This window comes from Suillus paluster (genome assembly GCF_016628075.1).
Source record: "Suillus paluster strain FC165 chromosome Unknown EDB91scaffold_42, whole genome shotgun sequence".
In the NCBI taxonomy this organism is placed as follows: Eukaryota; Fungi; Basidiomycota; class Agaricomycetes; order Boletales; family Suillaceae; genus Suillus; species Suillus paluster.
In genome coordinates this window covers 152,932-173,313 of record NW_024537602.1, presented here as the reverse complement: position 1 = coordinate 173,313, position 20,382 = coordinate 152,932, and the positions used below count along the sequence as shown (strand labels likewise).

Genomic DNA, 20,382 nt, shown 5'->3' with positions numbered 1-20,382 from the left:
TTGACAATTGCAATTCCGTTCAAGCTTGGCAAGTTAGAAGTCAGCTTACGTTACCACTGGTCCTTCATTTCTCATCGGCGTGACAGAGTCGGCCTGACCGGTACGACCTTCGATTACTATGGTAGAAATATTATCGACATTGGTTCCAAGCTTTTAATTCGAAATCACGAACGTAAAGCAACAAAAGGCGTATGTAACTGAACACCGTTAACTCTGTTTTATATCCATGTGAGTCCGATTGCTCATCGCTATTGTTGTCTTACAATCAATCCAGTTCAGTCCTAGTCAGCCAAATAGCAGACGATGACTTTGAAGTATGTCTGGTTAGACGTAGATCCCGTACGCGATTGACCGTTTGTTCTCGTTTGGCGTGGATGTGCTGAGAGGAATGCCTCACAGGGACATGATGATGCTACTGCACTTATGATGGCCTGTCAACTAGAGAATATCAAGCTTCTGGGAGTATCCAGTGTATGTAAAGCGGCTTCCCAGACAGGTCTCTATCAAACAAAATCGCTCTAGGTTCATGGTAATGCGTCCGCTGATTGCACTGCCAAAAACACTGCAAGGTGTCTGCACGCGTTTGCCGCATCTTCCGATGTCCTGGTTTATCGCGGCGCATCTAAGCCGTTACTTCGACCCACAAAGCACGATCCTGAAATCCATGGAGAGGATGGCTTAGGAGGTGTTGTAGGGCTCCCGTCAGCTGATAGTCCTGAAGTTCAGGCACGATTCGCTCGAAATGATGATGGGTCGTTCATCCATGCCATCGAGGGGATGGCAACATCGATCAAGGACGTGTGGCACAATGGTACTGGCCGCCAAGTATCGGTTGTCTCTTCCGGACCAATGACGAACATTGCCCTATTTATTAGCGTCTATCCAGACCTTCTAGAAGCAGTGGAGCAATTTGTATTCATGGGCGGAGGAGTTGGCCTCGGAAATAGATCCGCCGTCGCAGGTATGTTGTTCTACTCGAAGCTATACCCCTTACGCTAATCGTGTAGAGTTTAATATTATGTGCGATCGTGCGTATTCTATTGGAAAATGTTACAATACTCGTCCTGATCCTCCATCAGCTGAGGCGGCTCAGATTGTCTTAGACGCTCCAGTCAAGACTGTCATGATACCCATCAATGTTACACACACGGCGATTGTCACTCCAGTCATCCATTCCCGCCTGAGATCACCCCATCTACCTCTCCTGGAATGGCGTGCTGCCACATCCATCCACTGATCTCAGAGGCACACTTTCTTCCCTCATCAGTTTCTTCGCAGGAACGTACAAGTCAACATTTGGTTTCGATCAAGGTCCACCTCTCCATGATGCACTAACCATTGCATATGTGTCCCACCCTGAGCTCTTTCAAGTCCAACGTTATAGAGTGGATGTGGAGTTGCACGGTAAGCACACGGCAGGAGAGACGGTCATTGACATCTGGAATTATCGAATATGTGATGACTCATGGGGCTCCACCGGGAAGAATTGCCTGGTTGTTCAGGGAGGTTCAGGTGTGTGTTCGAACTTACAATCAGCCTTTGCTTCTGACGAGAATGATTCCCCTAGGTTGCACAGTTTTTTGAATTGCTTTTAGATTGCGTCTCCCGATGTGATGGAGTATCTCCGCTCAATGTACACAGAATATGACAGTTGACAGAGCAGCATCTTCATAGACCTTCATATGTCTGGGCCATGGTCAATCTATCGGCCTTCCGCTTTACGTCTACCCATACTCTCGCTGTCATTGTTCCCGAAGGGTATCCCCTATCTGTACTACCAGTGGTCTACATCAGGCACTGCCTACGCACGGCCTTCAAACTTTGCTCTTTGACTTACGTCCTTTCATACGCGACGCACCTTGTGACCAGTATAAATTGCCATATCTGCCAGAACTTTTCCATCGCTTTCGATAAGGCTATTCTTGGTTGGTAGTTGCGATCTGCACACGTTTCACTCACCATCACTGATTGGCGATCACCCTCTATCAGCGAACCCCTGATTCTGCTTGTCAAATCAACATCTCACAGGAACTGGGTTGTTGATCATGCTGATCTGTTGGCTGTGATTTTCTCCAACACGTGTCTGTATCAGATATGCATCAGCCACCAATTGACAGTTGCCCCTGTTGGAATGGGCATCGATAGATCATGAGTGCCATTGTTCTAGTATACAAGCCTATCTGAAGTGATGGTTGTGTTCAGGGGCAATAAAAAATCAAGGTCGGTTTAGCGAACTGCAGATATCATTGTTCTGAGTTTCCCCCAGCCGTTTCAAATTCATTCGTCGATCATCGTCACGAACCAGTGAGGATAGCGCTGCCCAGGTGCGATCTCTGCTACTTCTGTCCGTGTTCTTACTAACGCATCATCGTATTTCATCGCATATGCCTTACACCGCACAAAACTACACACTGGCACCTCCATCACTTTCGCCGCTTTCGTCCTTCATCAAATTTGCCATTCTTGTTTTCCTCCAGCATTTGAAGGTGGGCTTCCCAATGGTTTGTTTCCTTTTTTTCTGTGTCTTATTCTAACCTACCTTCTTGAGGCTCAACAATGCTACGTAGCCAACAACACCAGTGACCTCCCTTCTCGGTAACTCGAATTTGGGCCGGAGAAGTGAGGGAAGGGATCATGAAGGGTAAGGAGACGTTAAGGGTTATATATTGCTGGGTGATGCCGTCAACAATAAGTGGAACCGAATGTCTCGGTAAGTGTTTGGGGTCTGATCGGTGTGAATGCAATGAGGGTGTTCGGACTTTGTTATTGCAGGGATTGTAGGAACCGAGTAAGGTCCGAGTGATAACAGGGTACTATGAACTCACAATCTATCACCTTCACCTCAGAGTTCACTACTGAACGACAGTCTCTCGACATCATTGACTTGATGCCCTTGTCAATATCGTACGCCACCTTGCAATATTATCTTGAGTTCCTACTACTCACTTGTGCTCCCGCAGCAGCAGTACACTCAAAAGGTCTGTGGATTGTTATGCTGCCGAAGGGTTGTTTGGCTGATGCCATATTAGCTCTCTTCGTGGTGCCCGAGGCTCGTCCATCTTTGGCTCGGGTGGGGGGTCAAATGGTGTCAGTTGCCTCATCGGTCGTTCTTCCCCGACAATGGGCTGATGATACTATGTTTCTAGTCTAACCCTCAGGTCGACACGACTTCCAGTGTCACAAAAACAAGTCTTTCAACACCATGAGAGGGAAATTCGCTGAAGATGTTGTAATTCCAGCCGCCAGCGCCGGAACACGATGATACCGAAGTCCAGAGTCTCTCTGCGGTTTCCTTCACGTCACCGCCCACTGTCTCGCCTACAAGCCCCACACTCTCATCTTACCAACAGCCCCTTAGCGACGAGGTCAGGGCCAAGAAGCAACGTATCAGCACATTAAGGACGCACCGAACATCTACGATATGAAAGCACCAGCAGAAATTCTCAAGTTGCAAAAGTTTTGCATGACTGCCAGGGACAACCTGTTCCGATGGGCTTGGAGCGATACGTGTTGTATCGACAAGACGAACAACGTTGAAAAAAATTGGTTTCTCGTCAGATGGTGAGTTCGAATACTTATACCAGCTGCTTAGCATCGCGAAAGGGCATGGCCACAGGCCTTCCATTGATCTCAATGAGCGGCAAGCAAATGTATTGTATAGCCTTGCATTAGCTTGCGGGCAGGAATCCTCCAAAACTAATGTCATGTACAAGCGTGGAATAGGTTCGAATTCACAGATATTGTCAAGTAATAGTTAGTAGATGAGAAATGACCACCAGAGGCTGGCGCCTCATGCAAGTATAGGGCTCAAGATAAGAAACTATCTACTTCATCTTGGCGCGCAATTAGACAAATTGGGTTGAAGTGTAATGAACCAGATTGTGATGAACTGCCTCATTTTCGAAGTGAAGTGAAGTCAGTTCGAACTGACTTCACTTCACCAGCAACACTAGTCCCACAATTTCGCATTTTTCAGCCACAAAGTGTGAGAATTACCCCACAACACCAAAAATATTGCCCACTTTGGGAATCTCCACAATATCAATTATTCCCACACCCTCCCCACTACGCCACAATAGGTCCCCCCCTTGTACAAGTGATATATCACTTACTACAGCTGTACGAATGCTATGCACTACAGCAATTCATGTATCACATTTTCATTGCCACTGTAGGTTCAGTGATGTATCAATATCACAGTATAGCCTGCTTCGCTCCAATAACAAATAAAAGCGGCCAAGTGAGTATTTCAAATTCTGGTCTATCGATATGAAGATAGCTGTAACAAAGTAATCAGATATGTTTGTAGCTAGGTTCAAACGGAGGTGATTCCACCACTTTAGGTGTAAATCAAATGGGATGGGGTGATGTAGAAAGCGATCTGTGTTTGTACTGTGGCGGAGGTCGGTTTTTCCCGTTTTGCACTGTACCAGTGATAGGCACTGCCTACGCATGGTCTTCAAACTTTGCTCTTTGACATACGTCCTTTCATACGCGACGCACCTTAAGCTTGTGGCCAGTATAAATTGCCATATCTGCCAGAACTTTTCCACCCCTGTTGTATCAAGCCGAAGGCACCATGACAGTCGAGCGCTTTTGATAAGGCTGTTCTTGGTTGGTAGTTGTGATCTGCACAAGTTTCACTCACCATCACCGATTGGCGATCACCCTCTATCAGCAAACCCCTGATTCTGCTTGTCAAATTAACATCTCATGGGAACTGGGTTGTTGGTCATGTTGATCTGTTGGCTGTGAGTTTCTCCAACACGTGTCTGTATCAGATATGCGTCAGCCACCAATTGACAATTACCCCCGCCGCAAAACTTTGATCTTTGGCATCAGTTGGTTGCTGCTTGACGTACCGGCCCCCGGGGCTTAGTAAATGTCGTTAGGCTAGACGACGTATAAATGCATTCTCGTCACGCCATGTTAGATGGACCCACCTCTTGTCTTTGACAAATTTGCCTTGTGCTATCCGCTATGGGCATCGATAAATCGTGAGTGCCATTGTTCTAGTATACAAGCCTATCTGAAGTGATGGTTGTGTTCAGGGGTAATAAAAAATCAAGGTCGGTTTAGCGAACTGCAGATATCATTGTTCTGAGTTTCCCCCAGCCGTTTCAAATTCATTCGTCGATCATCGTCACAAACAAGTGAGGATAACGCTGCCCAGGTGCAATCTCTGCTACTTCTGTCCGTGTTCTTACTAACGCATGAATGTAGGAAGCCTCTGTAGACGACGTCGAGGATGACTCGACGAACACTGCGGAAGGTGCACAAGGAGAAGATGCAAGAAACTCGCAAGACGAATCGCCTCGCCAAGATTCCTTACCCATAGTGACAGAATCCCCCCAAGAAGAGGGAGAAATACAGTTTGAGTCCACATCCTCAGACGCAGCCGTCCGGGCGGCCGAAGAGTCTTCTAGCGCAGAGGATGCCGTCAGAGTTGCCAGCCCTGTCGAAGACCCCGAGGATACCCTCAAGCGCCTACAGGAAAATCTTCAGAACATGATTGACGAGACATTAGCGAACATACCTCTTCGCTTGATAGACACCCATAGCGGGATCCTATATACTAGCAATGACCTCGACGAAATTTTCAGAGAGTCGGAGGAGTACCAACGACTCACTGAGAATCTTCTGTCCACGTCTGTGGAGGAGCTTCAGCGCACCGTCGACGAATTCTTCGAATATTCGATGCTTTCCCACAAGTGGGCAAGCGCGAAGGACGAACCCCAGTACTGGCAAATCAAGGGCAGCGTCTATGAGATGAATGCCCCGCGAGAAATCCGCAAGCTGCAGCAATTCTGTACTGTCTCGAAGGGAGCAGGCTATCGATGGGCGTGGAGCGATACGTGTTGTATCGATAAGTCGAACAACGCCGAGCTTCAAGAGTCCATCATCTCTATGTTTTCTTGGTATAAGGAGTCGGCGATCACTATCGTTTACCTCGCAGACGTTTCCGACATTTCGCAGTTGAAGGACAGCCAGTGGTTTAAGAGAGGCTGGACGTTGCAGGAGCTACTCGCACCTCGATTTATTCGGTTTTACAAGCAGGATTGGCAGCCGCTCATCGATTCTGATAACAATCACAAAGAAGAACTTCTTACCACTCTCCACGACATCACCCGCATCGATATCGACGTTTTGAAGGCATTCCAGCCCGGCGTTGACAGTGTCAAGAAGCGGTTGAGTTGGGTGGGTAGCAGGGCAACGAAGAAGATCGAAGACATGGCCTATTGCCTCATGGGTAAGTATTGTCCTAGCTGATGAATCATTTTAACACCATTGCCAGGTATTTTCGGTATCCATATGCCCGTTATGTACGGGGAGAAACATAACGCCTTCGTACGGCTTCAGAAGGAGATCATGGCATTAACTGAAGATCTCTCGCTCTTCGACTGGGTAGGAGAGCCATCAGCCCTTCACAGCTACTTTGCTGCGCATCCCAGGTGCTTTATGACCCCGCATGATGACGCTCGGCAGGACTCCACTTCGTCGAAATTCGAATTCAGGTTGCTCAAAACTTCGAGAGGTATCACTACCGGCTTGTCCTCTACCGTTCTCAAGGCCGTAAAGGACCTTTTTAGAGAACCACCTCCCGGACGTTTTATCGCGAATGGGAGAATGAGTATGCCACTTTTCGTCCATGAAGTGATCACCCTTGTCCCAAATCCCAACAAGCCCGGAATCTTCAGCTACCTCGTCAAAGCTGAGGGCCTCTCGGAGCTCGAGGTCATCGCTACACAGGAGCTATTTCCTGTATCTGGAAAGGACGCTATCAAATACCGCATCGTGCGAATGTGGGAGGTCAGTCTCATTCCTCCGGAAAGCACAGTCGCCGTGGCTCTTGATGCCCCGACTATTGAGTGCCCTGATTCCCCGGAGCCGCCTACAACAGAGGACTCTCAGAAGCAGGAGAAGGAACAAGAGGAGGATAAGGGAAAAGAGAAGGATAAGGGAAAAGAGAAGGATAAGGGAAAAGAGAATGAGAAGGGAAAAGAGAAGGAGAAGGGAAAAGAGAAGGAGAAGGAGAAGGGAGAGAAGGAGAAGGGAAAAGAGAGTTGGGTCGGAAGATCCAAAGAGTTTGTCACCGAGTTTGTTACCGACATGGTCACTCAGAACGCCGCCGCCACATTCCTTCGGAAGCTGCAAGAGCCGTTTGTTGCGCAACTTCTTTTTACGCCCGGTGGTAAGCAGCCTTGGCGGAGGGTTGGAACCACTACTCGCATCATTGCCCATGCGTCCTCTGGGTCCGTTAATTTCAGGGGTATTAAAACTCTCCTGGTACATTGAAACCTTCGCGACTATATTGCTCCTCGCTAGCGCTCACTCTGCATTGCTTTACTCATGTTTGCTTAACTACCGTGACGATTATGTTGAACTCCACGATTATGAACTACTATATAATAACTTCTTGAGGACTCTACTGCATTTATTTAAGCAATCTACTCGCGTAGCGGTCATCAAGAAAAGCCCAGGAGAAACACCCCCAAAAGGGAATTTAAATGTCGATCATCTGAATCCGACATCCGTAGTACGTCATTGTTGCTTGTCCCAGTCCATGTCATCGACGGAGTGGCATAGTCCATCACATATCAAATTTCAAAATTTCAGTGCATTGTCTAGTTATGACAGACATTGCTACAAGTGTCCAAGGGATCCTGAATATATCGACTGCGACGCAACACCGAGAACGGGGATGCTCGTCTCAAATATGTACACGAAGGGGTCCAAGTAACTCCCAAGACTAGCAACCTACTACGCCTCCGCTTTCACGTGCTAATCACGCTGCGACGCCGAGCCTGCAGTATAAAATGCTGCTTGTATGCAGTGCGAGCATCCAAGAGCAGGTCAGTCAACAACTTCTTCTCGGCATCATCGAACGCAGCTATGCGGTCACCACAAGCCTCAACTTGAAGATCAAGTGATTGCAAGACCGACTTGTTGCTTTTCATCTGTTCCAATACTTGGTTTCTCCAGACCGCCCACACTTCTGTGTCGTTCGGAATGAATTGTCGAAGGATCTCTTGTGGTTTGAAACCCTTCTTCCCCCACTCTCCGGACTCGCAGTCGGGCTGAAGGGCTAGGCAAGCGAACACAGCTGCAGTTGTTCTTGTGCCCAATTTGTACGTCGTCATATGGTCCTCCGACAAACCCAGCGCCTGAACGAGCAGGTCCTCCTGCAGGTATTCTTTGTCCATGGACGACAAGAAGAGATTGTAGGCCCATGACACGGCGAAGGAAGTTAGGAACATAACCTGCCCGAACAGCGTGCCCTGTGGTATCAGGAGTAACTGCGTCAGAAACTGAGCGACTAGGAGGAGTGAACAGAGCCCGATTGCTCCGTATTCGTCATTGATCTCGGCGTCCTCATCATTCTGCACCTCCGGACCGCCCTCTGTATCCTGTTTGCCAAGCCAGTGGACGTTACGGATCCCATCTCCTACAATGCTTCGATTCCTCCTCTCCTTCCTCATACGCATACGGACCCAGGGCTTGTACTCCAACTGGAACTTGCCCTGCGTGATGGCAATAACGTTCTTCTCTTTTCCGCGCATGACGACTACGTGATTTCCATCCATCAACATGCCATCACCTGGCGGTGCATTTTTAGAGGGGGCGACACTCTGGAGGACTATAGATGCAGAGCCGATGACAAAACACGAAATGCCATTGGCGAGAATGCCGAGGAGGATCAAGGAAAAGCAATACCAGTCATTGTCCCATGCGCAAAGTACACACGTTGCAATGCTGGTGGCGATAGGGAGAAAAGCGACGTGTTTGTGAAAGCCATCTCGGGCACGGATGGTAAGGCTAGGTACGGGATCAGCGCTGAACTCGATGTCTTGCGTTTCCAAGATGGTAACTTTATTCGGTCTCGTCCTTCTTCCCGCTACTGTCACAGCTCGTTGGTCCTTGCATCTCTGCATTAACAGGTATGCAAGGTGGCCCGTTTGCTTCAGGAACGTGCCGGACTGGGATGCGACATACAGGGGCCCGGTCTTTCCATCGAGCCCTATGTACGTGGTAGGGTCTGAATTGGGTCCTGGAAACATTCCATCCCAGAGACGGGAGTTGGCAAGCTGGCCATAGTGCTTGCCAACACTGTAGCTGCCTGGGGAATTGAACCAACCCGTCCACCGTCTTGCTCTATAGAGATGCACAGTCTCCATAGCGGAGACCGCCTCTTCGCCTCCAAAGAAACCTGCGAAGCCACCGACATCGAGGCTAAAGTGATTCGTGTTTAGCGTGACTGTGGGCATGATGAATCTGAAGAAAGCTGTCGTCGTCCGCAGGTCATTTCTCCTTCATATGTCAGGATCAAACCCCAAGGATTACGAAGCGAAAACACAGGACCAATGCTGATCGATGATCAATGATGGCTGGCCGCTGGGGTCATCGTGATTCGCGAAATAAGAAATTTGTCCATGTTCGGGAATCGGTTGCACTGAGCCTCATCAGTTATTTAGCCGATTCAATTGAACTCAGCAGTGCCGTCATGATGTCCAATTCTGCTTAACCAGCATCAATGATTATGCGACACAGCCACTCACAGCCTTCACTTTGATGTTACCTTCAAGCGCGCAATCCAACCTCCAGGATATCTGACTTCAGCTCTCACAGACGTGCACAGACGTGCACTGATTGTCAGTTCTTTATTAATTATAGGAGTGTTTCGCTGACAGAATCCAGCCGGAAGAGACGAGACGACGATTTTCCAGAATAAAGCAAGGCTTGAGAATGTCGCCATCCCTACGATCCTGTGGCATTCCACATTCAGTAACACGAAAAGCCTTCCCTGATCTTTGTAAGCCTTCATGAGGCTGTAATCAACTCATTGTGGGCCATACTCTGTATCCCCTACAATACGTACGCATCATATCGATCGAACAATCTGTCACCTTCACCTCAGAGTTCACTACTGAACGACAGTCTCTCGACATCATTGACACGATGCCCTTGTCAATATCGTACGCCACCTTGCAATATTATCTTGAGTTCCTACTACTCACTTGTGCTCCCACAGCAGCAGTAAACTCAAAAGGTCTGTGGATTGTTACGCTGCCGAAGGGTTAGTTGACTGATGCCGTATTAGCTCTCTTCATCTTCATGGTGCCCCAGGCTCGTCCATCTTTGGCTCGGGTGGGGGGTCAAGTGATGTCAGTTGCCTCATCGGCCGTTCTTCCCCGACAATGGGCTGATGATACTATGTTTCTAGTCTAACCCTCATGTCGACACGACCTCCAGTGCCACAGAGGCAAGTCTTTCAACACCATGAGAGGGAAATTCGCTGAAGATGTTGTAATTCCAGCCGCCAGCGCCGGAACAGGATGATACCGAAGTCCAGAGTCCCTCTGCGGTTCCCTTCACGTCACCGCCCACTGTCTCGCCTACAAGCCCCACACTCTCATCTTACCAACAGCCCCTCAGCGACGAGGCCAGGGCCAAGAAGCAACAAGAGCTTTTCGATAGCATCATCGACGACAAGCTCGGTACCATCCCTCTTCGTCTCATTGATACAACGTCGGGCAAGTTATGCTCTACGGGAGAATTCTATGCTCATCTTAAAGAGTCTCACGCCTACAAGGAAGTTGAGGTGAAGATTCTCAGGGCCTCTGAGAGGGAGATGAAGGCAATTGTTGATACGTTCTTCGAATTCGCTATGTTCTCCCATCGCTGGGGTGCTGCTGATGACGAGCCCACGTATCAGCACGTTAAGGACGCACTGAGCATCTACGATATGACAGCACCAGCAGAAATTGTCAAGTTGCAAAAGTTTTGCATGACTGCCAGGGACAACCAGTTCCGATGGGCTTGGAGCGATACGTGTTGTATCGACAAGACGAACAACGTTGAGCTCCAGGAGTCTATCATCTCCATGTTCTCGTGGTATCGGTTGTCGTCTGGCACCATCGTCTATCTCTCAGACGTCACGGACGAAGAAAGTTTCAGACACAGTGTATGGTTCACCCGTGGATGGACGCTACAAGAGCTCATTGCCCCTCGGCTCGTCTGGTTCTATAAGAAGGATTGGACGCCATATATTGATAGCAAGCAGAACCACAAAGAAGATCCTCAAGTCGTCAAAATTATATCTCAGACTACGTCTATTGACCGCAACGTCCTCAACCACTTTGTACCGGGTTTGAGAGATGTCGGCCCAGACGAGGTCAAGAAGAGGATGGGCTGGCTTGCGTCTAGGAGGACGGCTAAGATCGAAGATATGGCGTACTGCATGATGGGTAGGTTTTCACGCTTTCAATGCGGCGATTGTCTCAAGCCCTCCAATTTACAGGCATTTTTGGCGTTCATATGCCAGTCATGTATGGGGAGAAGAAGCACGCTTTTGTCCGCCTTCAAAAGGAAATCATGAACCTCACGGAAGACCTGTCACTGTTCGACTGGGTCGGGGAACCTTCAGACCTCCATTCGTACTTTGCATCGCACCCCCGCTGTTTCGCGAAATCTGCAGCTGAATGCAGGAGGGGCTCGTCGAAGCTCCCTCATATTAAGCTGTATAAGATGTCCAGGGACCTTACTACTGGTCTCACCGCCTCCGTCATAAGAAATGTCAAAAACCTCCTTCATGACCCTCCTCACGGTCATTTCATTGCTAACGGGAAGATGAACATGCAATTCTTTGTTCACGAGGTCACAACATTGACACCAGTTGAAATGACAGACCCTACCACTCATGGCTTGGGCTATCATGTCAAGGCCAAAGGTCTCGCTGAGATGACGATTACGACCCATAGACTTCTACCTGATATCACGGACGAAGAAGACTCGCCCAGCTACCGTCTTGTTCGGATGTGGGAGGTCGGCCTTATTCCGCCAGCAGATGCTGCGGAAATCGTGGACGCTGAAGCCGAAGATGACGAATGTCCTGAAGCGTCTGGAAAGCCTCCCAGTTGGCTGGGGAGATCGAAGAGCATGTTATCAGACTCTTTAGACGCTGTGGCCACCGCAGTGTCTCACAACTCCGTGGTCATGTTCTTGTCCTATCTTCAGGAACCTTTCGTTGCGCAGCTGCTGATGAAGAGGAAACATGGAGGACCTTACGAGAGAGTGGGAACAACGGAGCGGCTGATAGCAAAGCCTTCATTGGGCTCTGTCCACTTTCGGGGGATTAAGACCCTAATTGTTCGTTAATTCGGACCATTCCGCAATCACGCTGTATGCTGCATGTATCTGTACGGTAGTTCTGTGTAGGAATAACTCAGGCCAAGAAAATGCTGTCCCTGTCATTCGATGAAACATGATTGACCCATGTCCAGTGTCGCGGAATTTAATGTGGAGCTCTTGACAGGGTTGATATTACGATAGGTCGGGTCGTCCATCAAGGAATATCTTGCTTGCTCTAGTGATGGAACGAGGAGCTCGAGATCTCCTAGTACGACCTTCTCTCAAAGTACGGATGGCTTCATCGAGGTCACCGCGACCAATAGATGCCGAACGTTCGTGTGTGCCGGCAGGGGGTAGGAGTAAGTTGTGTGAGGGATCACGTTGTGCCTTGGCGGTCTGCGTGGCGATGAATCGCGGAAATGCAAAACTGGACAGCGTAGGTCTGCGTACCTCTTCGGGGTTAGTTCGTGGCGAAGATGACATCTTCCCCTGCCCCTGCGTCAAGTCAGGGGCCTTTTTCTTCTGTACATCGTGTATTTCCAAAGCGGCTTTCTGATCAAGACGTGAAGCAATAAGTTCCCAGAAACTGCAAACGAGGCGTACCTGTAAAGATGATGAAAACGAGCAAATCATCCCAAAGAAATCATCCGGCTTTGGTCCCTCTGGCGAATCTAGGTCTTCGCCATAGTAAGAGAAGATAGCTCGTAAGTCTATTTCAACGAGGGAAGCCATCTTATTGAGCGCGTCGACGCTTTCGGCCACTTTGAGAGAAAATGGCTAGCGTTTCTCGGGTATCAGAACATGAGCTCCTTTGAAAGTAGTAAATAGTATTTACCTGCATGATTGTCACGAATTGGTCGTTATCGGAAGGTGTGTGACTCTGCTTTAGCAGAGTTATTTCTTCTTTGACCTTACCCAGCGACGTGAGTAAAGACTGCACATTCTGTTGTAATGTTGGGAAGGAGACTGAGGGACAAATAAGATTGGTCCAAGAAATGTTGTATAAAACTGCCACTTACTGCGGGCAGCTGATTCCACACTAGGCATCTCATCGATAAAAAGTGTAAGTGACGGGTCGGTACGAATAAGAACTCGTGCGACATAGTGCAGGAGTGTAGGGCATTCTGAGCTACTCCTCGCCGTCCTCGTTTCCTTCATCTGCAACGCACCGCACATCAACAATATCGTCAAGAAAGCGTTGCGAACCTACTTTCACGAGCGCCTCCAGGCGGAACCCACGAGCATCTCCACGAAAGCTAGACCCATTCAATGCGTTCCCAACTGTGAGAACAGCCTACAGTCCTTGTCACCAAGTCTGAATCGCAGGCTGGGCAACGAACGCACCCGTAATGTCGACTTGAAACGTTCAGATGCTCGTAATTCTTTACAAGCATCATGAACAATTTTCAGATCTGGACGAATTTCCTCGATCTCGAGTTCCAGTTTCTGGCGATATATCATGCATTCTAGCCGTTGCAGAAGTCTTGGAATTGCCATAATCTAAGACGCTGTCTTGAATCGCGAGCAAAGGAATCATGGGTAGCACCTACGGCAATCAAGTACTGATCAGCCTTCGCTAACTTGCTTACATCTGCGAAATCCTTCATACGAGCGATCTTGTCAAAGATATTTCAGGGATCAGAGTACAGAGAAAAGGCATGCAGTAGTGACGGACCTCTTCCGGAGACGGCAGCTGCTTGCTGATGGCTTTCAAGTCATCAATGGACAACTTATCATCGAGGCTTAGCAGGGCTTGACGTATTTCAAGAGGGGTTATTTTCAAACGCCGAAGCATGATAGCTAGGGAAGGTCGTTTGTCAACTTATCATTCAACGATTATGATGAACAAACCGATATTATTAGCACGAGTTATATCAAGAAAGGTCGTAACACTTTGTTTCCGTGTGGGATTTGCGGCTTTCGAAGGTGAGGTCGGGGTGTTGTCAATTGCAAACGTCGCTTCAAGGTCATCCAGCGTGAATTCCAGAACGGTTGAAGATTCTGCCCAGACTGTAGCGCCGCAATTCTGATTGCTGATTTTGGTCCAGAAGAAGGGCTTTAGTCTTGGTCCATTGACTTTTGCCTTATTTCCAATCCTGATTGCAGATCCACTCGGTGGGGGCGGAGGCGGAGCTCCGGGTGGTCCTGGTGGCAATCCAGTGAGTGAAGCGTTGAGCAGGAGAGGCGGAGGCGGCGGCGGCGGAGGTGCAGGTGGAGGAGGCGAAGGTGCAGAGCCTGAAGAAGGGAACGATGACGGCGGCGGAGGTGGTGGTGGTGGTGGTGGTGGTGGAGGAGGAGGAGGGGGAGGAGGGGGAAAGGCTGCCTGACTGACATCCTTTGACTCCATGGTAGAAGATTCTTTGCGCCTTGGAGCAGTCAATAAAGGAGGAGGAGGCGGCGGCGGAGGTGGCGGAGGGACACCACTCGCATCCGACGTCACGCTCACACCCGTTTCTTCGGGCGTTCTTACAGCAGTCGCTCTGGACTTCAAACCTTGCGGCGGAGGCGGAGGCGGCGCGTTCTGGGACTTGAACTCCATTTCTGAGATAGGCGTTGGTTTCGCAGCTAACAACAGCTTGAGCTCTGAAACCTCCGTCTTCAGTGCTGCGAGTTCGCTGTCTCGTTTAGCAAGATTTTCGATGGTACGGCTCGCGATGAGCTGAGCATCCATATCCGAAGCTCTTTCCTCTTCCTTCGTTTGAAAGCGTGAGTATACTGATTCAAGAGCGCGTTTGAGGTACAAAACTTCCTTGTCTTTGGCAGACAGAGAATCACTCATTCCACTCAACTGGGATTCAGAGTCAGATATACAACATATAGGTTATGGATGGGTGACGTACCTGATGCTGCAGTGTATTGAGTTCTTCGTGGAGAGAGAAAAGCCTTGTCCTTTCGCGTTCTTTCCTGGCTTGTTCCTCCTGAATCAGGTATGTAAACAACTGTTCAGCAAAGCGAGTTTCCATAACTCACAGCATCGCGCGCGTTGTTGGAAATTTGAGCGTTCAAGCGTTCAAGCTCTGCCCGTAGTTGAGTGACTTCCTTCTCCTTCTGCACCAGACGTTGAACAACTCTGTTCTGTCGCAGAATCAGTTTGACCATGACCACAACCACAGATATGACAGTGTTCGTACCTCGTTTCCTCCTTTGCTAGGAGAATTCGGCTTCTGCTGATTTGACCCTACGCGTTGTTCGAACTTTGTCTTGAGTGCCGAGTTCTTTGTCATATTCGTGAGATCGCGAACAAAGCTGAGCTTGGATACACAAACCTCATGAATCAAATCATCTATCTGCGCATGAAGGCTTTCCAGCTCGCGCTTCATCTTGGATGATGCCCCACCATCGACGGTATCTATATTCATATCCTGGCCAGTAATGGGCTGAACTACGTCGAGAAACCTCTTGACCAGAGGGATCCAGCCCGAGTCACTTCGTGGAGGGTAAGCACGCAGACTCAAGACACACCACGAACCAATACTTACATGTTATCTGCAGTGGAAATCTGATCCAAAAATGCATCTACTATCGCTAGCTGATCAACTTTGAAGTTCCTGTTACACCCGTCAGATCACGTTGCCAAGTCTCTGAAAGAGTACTTACAACTCAGCACCACTCTTCGCGACAGAAGATAGGCGGTGCAAAATACTCATTAATATAGATCCGAGCTCCACATCGTTCGCGCTTTGTAGAAGATCATCCAGCAAAACGTCTGATTCAGAACGCTCTCTTCTGTGGCTCCAACTGCCCTGCACGGCTTTGCGTGCTCGCTCTCGGATGTCTTCTTCATCCTCGTACTTCTCCTCCATATAAAGATCCAATTGGGTCAGTAAGGAGTCCGGCGGTTTCGTATAACGGAGAGTCTAGCAGCAGATTCAGCTACTGTACAAAGCGACACAGTGACGAACGAGAGAATATCCTACCACTATAACTTCATTCAAGCCTCGCCGCCCAAACTCCTCGCGCAACAAAATGCGGTCTTCAAGAGATTCAGGACAGTTAGTGAGGGCATTGACAAGGGCCATGAAAGCAGTCCGCGCCTCCCATATACCATCCTCATCAGGTGAAGAAGCATCGTTGGTTGCAGGGTCGTTACTCTGGCCATCTGATATACACAGAGCAGTAACTAGAGACTCGAAGCGGTACAATTCATCATAGGCGATGCGGTATTCTGACAATGCCGCCATGACGGCCTTGTGACCCTGGTTGAGCGATAGCACGCAAATCGCGGCAAGAAGTTCCGCAGCAAGCGTCCGGGTCTTCAGAGAGGCACCATAAAGCGAGTACGCTATGTGAGTAATGATTGTAGGAGACGACAAAACGCTGTCAAATCCGGCCTGTAAAACGTATGAAGCATGAAGCCTAGTCGATCGAAGATCATGTTTACCTGGGTGTTGAGAAGTACCCTGAGGCATTTGATGATCTCCAGTAGTACTGTGCCTTCTATGTCCGCCAGGACCCTCCTCTTCCCGCCCTTGCCAACGAGCGTTGCGAGCGCGCTACCCACTGCATCCATCCCATCTTGCGCAATGAAGTCCTCGATCCACGGTAACTTTGCAGTAGACAGATGCACACGGAGCGAAATGAGATGCTTGACAAGCTTAGAGTCCGCCTTCATCCTGCGCAAACCATCAACATATCGCTTCGCAGATGTTGCGCTTTCTGTTTCGGCATTGTCGTCTCCACCTGAGGACATCCACCAGCTGACAAACATACTGCCAGTGGTCTGCGCTTGCAAGGGCTGCATCTTCTCCGCGACTGTCTCGATTTGTGTGCGTCCTTTTCCAGGTCCGATGTCGAATTCTCCGCTAGATCGATTGAGATCGGGAGACATGACTGGTACTGCTGCGGCGCTCGTACCCCAAGTCGCCATGGAGAAACGCTTTAGTATTCCGGAGTCGCCTGTTAACTGGGGAACTAGACGAGGGAGTAAAGCTCCCCCGCTAGAAGCTCCAAATGTGGAATATGTGGACTGAGATGGTCGAGGACTTTTCCCGTCGGGAACCGAATGGAAAGCCCGTGCTTGTTCAATGAGCTGTCGTTTCTTAGTAGCTGGTAATTGGTACATCTTGTCTCTTGCGTCACCTTTCAATGCCATTTGATCCTATTAATGAAATGAAGTTGTGGTCACAGACAGAGGAGCACGTTTTCTTACGAGGCAATGTTCGAACTCGGTTTGATCGACACCTAGTGTGTCGTCTTCTGGAAGACTTGGTTGCGATATCGACGTAGTGCTTCCCCCAGTACGTTGCTCTACAAGCACTGGGTCACTCACGCTCTTGCGCTTCTTTGACGACGACGAGGGAGGAGGGGCGAGAGCTGTAGGCTGCTGCCACGCAAAGAGACTCGTGAGTGAACCACGCCAATCTGGAGAAGTCGGCCGAGCGGTGCCAGAACTCGCCGTCGAGGCACCAAGAGTAGACTTCTTCTGCTTTGCAGTACCCTCTCCGTCATCCTCTTCTGCTTGTATATCCTCAAAACGCTTCAAGGTGTCCTCGGAAGGCTGCACGGCCGATGGTGAAAGAGCATGTGGGCGAAGGTACCATTCCTCTGGTACACAGAACCGGAATGTAGGCTTCTGGCCGGAATTTGCCAAGGACGACTGGACGATATCAGACAACACTGAAGAAGATGAGATCCTCGAAGCTAGCAATGATATGCTGAGTGAGCGTTACACTGAAAAATAAGACGTCACTCTCACCGCCTTCCTCAATGACGTACTCGATGCTACCCCCTCCGGCTATAGGCAAGCTCCTCGCAAGGCCCAAGTCCTCGATCACAGAACGAATAACATCCGCCACAATAGAACTCCGAGCATAATACACCGTCCAAATAAACCCATCATGAATCTCGGGTACGCGCGCAAACGAGAGACGCAACGACAGCACCGCGTGCAGCGAAACCAGGCGCAATGCAGGGGAATGCAAATAGGACTTTAGAGGGAACGTGGAGAAGTGTCTCTGAGACGTGTTTGTTCCGGCGTTGTCTGATTTTTCCAGCAGCGGGGCGATGTGGGTCGATGGGTCGATGATGCCTTGGTCACACCGGTGGCAAAGTGAGCTCCAAGACGAAACAAGACATGGGTACGGGATTGCTCACCATTCCTGAGAGCTTCGAGTTCCACCTCTTCCCACTTACGACCGTTCGGTTGGCTCCGAACGTGCTGCAGGGCCCAACCAATATCCTGGAGCTCTCCAAGGATGCCAGATACCACTTCCTCCTGAACAGTAAGTACTTCGATAAGATCCTGGGCAAGTGCATCGGACGACACACTGGGGTGGCGAAGAGATCCGTTAGCCAGAAGGACAGGTACGATGAGTGAGTCGTCCGCCATATAGTTTACAATCTTGACAATAACTTCATACAACTTCGGTCGCCTGACGATGGCCGACGAAGTCAGTTGTGTTACAACGCCTGAGGTCTCAGTTACCAGTCCTGCCTCAAAGTCTGGAGCTTCAAGCTTCAAGTACTAGGACAATATGCCATAGTAAGAAGGAACCACTGTCCTCATTCGTCTATGGGAGACTAACAATATTAATAGGCCATGGGAACGAGATATCCATTCTGGCATGGTGAGGGAAACATATGTATGATGAACTAACACCTACAAGGAACAACTATCTTCCTTCAACTATGTAGTCTGACCAGGGGAGACTAATGAACACCACAAGTCAACGCATGAGCTACGAGGAGGAAAAACATGACACGACATTGCTCATAGTTCAGGGCCAGGGCCATTCCGGGTGGGCTTTCCTCTCTGACATGCATCTTTCCATCTCTGCACGCTCGAGATAGATAGCAACATTACCAGTGTTTCCGTCGCAAAGGTTTTCTTCACCCCAACAACAAAGGACGGGAAGCGGCATGAGCTTCCGAACGTCATTCGCGGCCCTATGGCCACGGGTTCGATCATCCTCGTGAGGGATTGGGAGGCAACGAGCCTCCGCTTCAAAAAAAAAGCCGAACGCTGTCGACATGTCGAGTCCAGAAACCACGCACGAGACTTGCTTAAGACGACCCAGCCTGTAATAGAACTCCTCGAAGAGAAGCCGAGCCCGCTGTGTGCAAGCGTCTTCGTGCTTCCCCTCCGAGCATCCAGAACGTCGACCTTTTCAAATTGGGCATGCCTTTCAGCATGTGATGGAGATCAGATCCCCAGAACTTGAATATTTCACTCAGTCCCTCGCACAGGTGTTACATGGTAGCCAATATTCGTGCTATAATGTAAGAATAAGTATTGCTGACCCGAGTAGCGAAACCCATCAGGGTAATTTCCTCAACGTGCTCTGGAATTTGTGCACAGGTGTGAAGCAATCTTAAGCGCCAAATCATGAGATCAAGTCCCAGATTCCTGACAGACACTGCGGAAGGGTCAACGATAACAGGAAGTGAGAACCTGATGCTGGGTGCATGGTCGCCCTTGAACCGCAGTGTGAACTGGGTACGAAAGCTTCTGACCATCGGGGTCGGCAGAGACTTGCGTTAAATGCGGCAGAGATGTGCGGGGTCACGGATGTTGTCCTGCTTGTTCAAGAAGCATAGCAATTATTGGTTGAACTCATAGGTGCAATGAACAGTGTGAACCTTGGCATTGCAGTGTCGAAGGACAGACGAGTAGCTCGCTTGGGAATGTATAAACTTGAGGCCGGTCAAGTTTTTGAGAACAGATGTGATATTGTCCAGGTGCGCCTCAGGACCGTGGCTAGTAGTCCATGATTGTAGGATATGTAAAGATGAAAGATTTGACTTTCTCGGCGAGATGAGGGCGCTCTGCGAGCGCAGACGTCAGAGCTGTCGACCGTGATAGACTCGTACTGAGTGCCGACTACTACACGATAGAAGCCTGTGGACATTCGGCAGAGCACAGCTAAATCATTCGAAGAAAATTGACAAGACGATGAGCCACAGTTCAATAGAAGGGATGTGGAATAGGGGAACGTCTAAATGTGGGTACTCACTCCGGTGCTGCAAACTCCAAATATCGGGTTATGCCACGAACGAGACATGTTGCAAGGATAACTGGCATGGTCAGGGAAGTATATGCAGTGAACACAGAATGGGCTATGATAGAGAAAAGTACAATGAATATTCAGGACCACTGCTCCTAGCCGAGGTTCAGGGGGCCGTTCCGGGTGGGCCATCCTCACTGACATCCATCGTTCCATCTCTGCACGGTCAAGACATCGATGGAGGCTAAGTGTATCTAAAGCTCGGTCTTGTCGACTTTCGAACCAGTGGAATCAGCGAGCATAGGTTTCA

General features: G+C 49.3%; 5 protein-coding genes across 5 annotated transcripts; 3 read left to right on the top strand and 2 right to left on the bottom strand.

The window, feature by feature from the left end:
* Positions 1–77: 77 nt before the first annotated feature.
* EDB91DRAFT_1329744 (Inosine/uridine-preferring nucleoside hydrolase domain-containing protein) lies at positions 78–1,648 on the top strand (the record flags this gene model as incomplete). The annotated part of the gene is made up of 8 exons (XM_041325330.1): positions 78–228; positions 275–339; positions 385–471; positions 523–961; positions 1,008–1,028; positions 1,080–1,214; positions 1,246–1,514; positions 1,568–1,648. Exons 2-8 carry the CDS (start codon positions 304–306, stop codon positions 1,646–1,648), a joined length of 1,068 nt encoding a protein of 355 aa, XP_041175318.1. The 5' UTR covers positions 78–228; positions 275–303.
* A 4,121-nt stretch (positions 1,649–5,769) lies between these two features.
* EDB91DRAFT_1056089 (uncharacterized protein) lies at positions 5,770–6,378 on the top strand (the record flags this gene model as incomplete). The annotated part of the gene is made up of 2 exons (XM_041313976.1): positions 5,770–6,250; positions 6,296–6,378. Coding segments are annotated over 2 exons (564 nt in total), but the record flags the coding sequence as incomplete, so codon positions are not given.
* Positions 6,379–7,716: 1,338 nt separating this feature from the next.
* On the bottom strand, positions 7,717–9,460 carry EDB91DRAFT_1143903 (uncharacterized protein). Its single transcript, XM_041319117.1, has one exon. The coding sequence runs from the start codon at positions 9,264–9,266 to the stop codon at positions 7,776–7,778; it is 1,491 nt and encodes a 496-aa protein (XP_041175316.1). The 5' UTR covers positions 9,267–9,460; the 3' UTR covers positions 7,717–7,775.
* Positions 9,461–9,753: 293 nt separating this feature from the next.
* EDB91DRAFT_550753 (uncharacterized protein) lies at positions 9,754–12,239 on the top strand. Its single transcript, XM_041327678.1, has 7 exons — positions 9,754–9,873; positions 9,937–9,974; positions 10,031–10,048; positions 10,100–10,163; positions 10,223–10,261; positions 10,316–11,246; positions 11,300–12,239. Exons 2-7 carry the CDS (start codon positions 9,958–9,960, stop codon positions 12,154–12,156), a joined length of 1,926 nt encoding a protein of 641 aa, XP_041175315.1. The 5' UTR covers positions 9,754–9,873; positions 9,937–9,957; the 3' UTR covers positions 12,157–12,239.
* Positions 12,240–12,321: 82 nt separating this feature from the next.
* On the bottom strand, positions 12,322–18,457 carry EDB91DRAFT_1238186 (uncharacterized protein; the record flags this gene model as incomplete). Its single annotated transcript, XM_041321682.1, has 21 exons — positions 12,322–12,525; positions 12,580–12,681; positions 12,733–12,906; positions 12,965–13,095; positions 13,149–13,287; positions 13,340–13,423; positions 13,474–13,629; positions 13,680–13,745; positions 13,805–13,929; positions 13,981–14,917; positions 14,970–15,047; positions 15,100–15,204; positions 15,307–15,375; positions 15,396–15,555; positions 15,609–15,677; positions 15,727–15,986; positions 16,047–16,460; positions 16,511–17,227; positions 17,279–17,769; positions 17,819–18,157; positions 18,223–18,457. 21 exons carry the CDS (start codon positions 18,455–18,457, stop codon positions 12,322–12,324), a joined length of 5,055 nt encoding a protein of 1,684 aa, XP_041175314.1.
* Between the last annotated feature and the right edge of the window lie 1,925 nt (positions 18,458–20,382).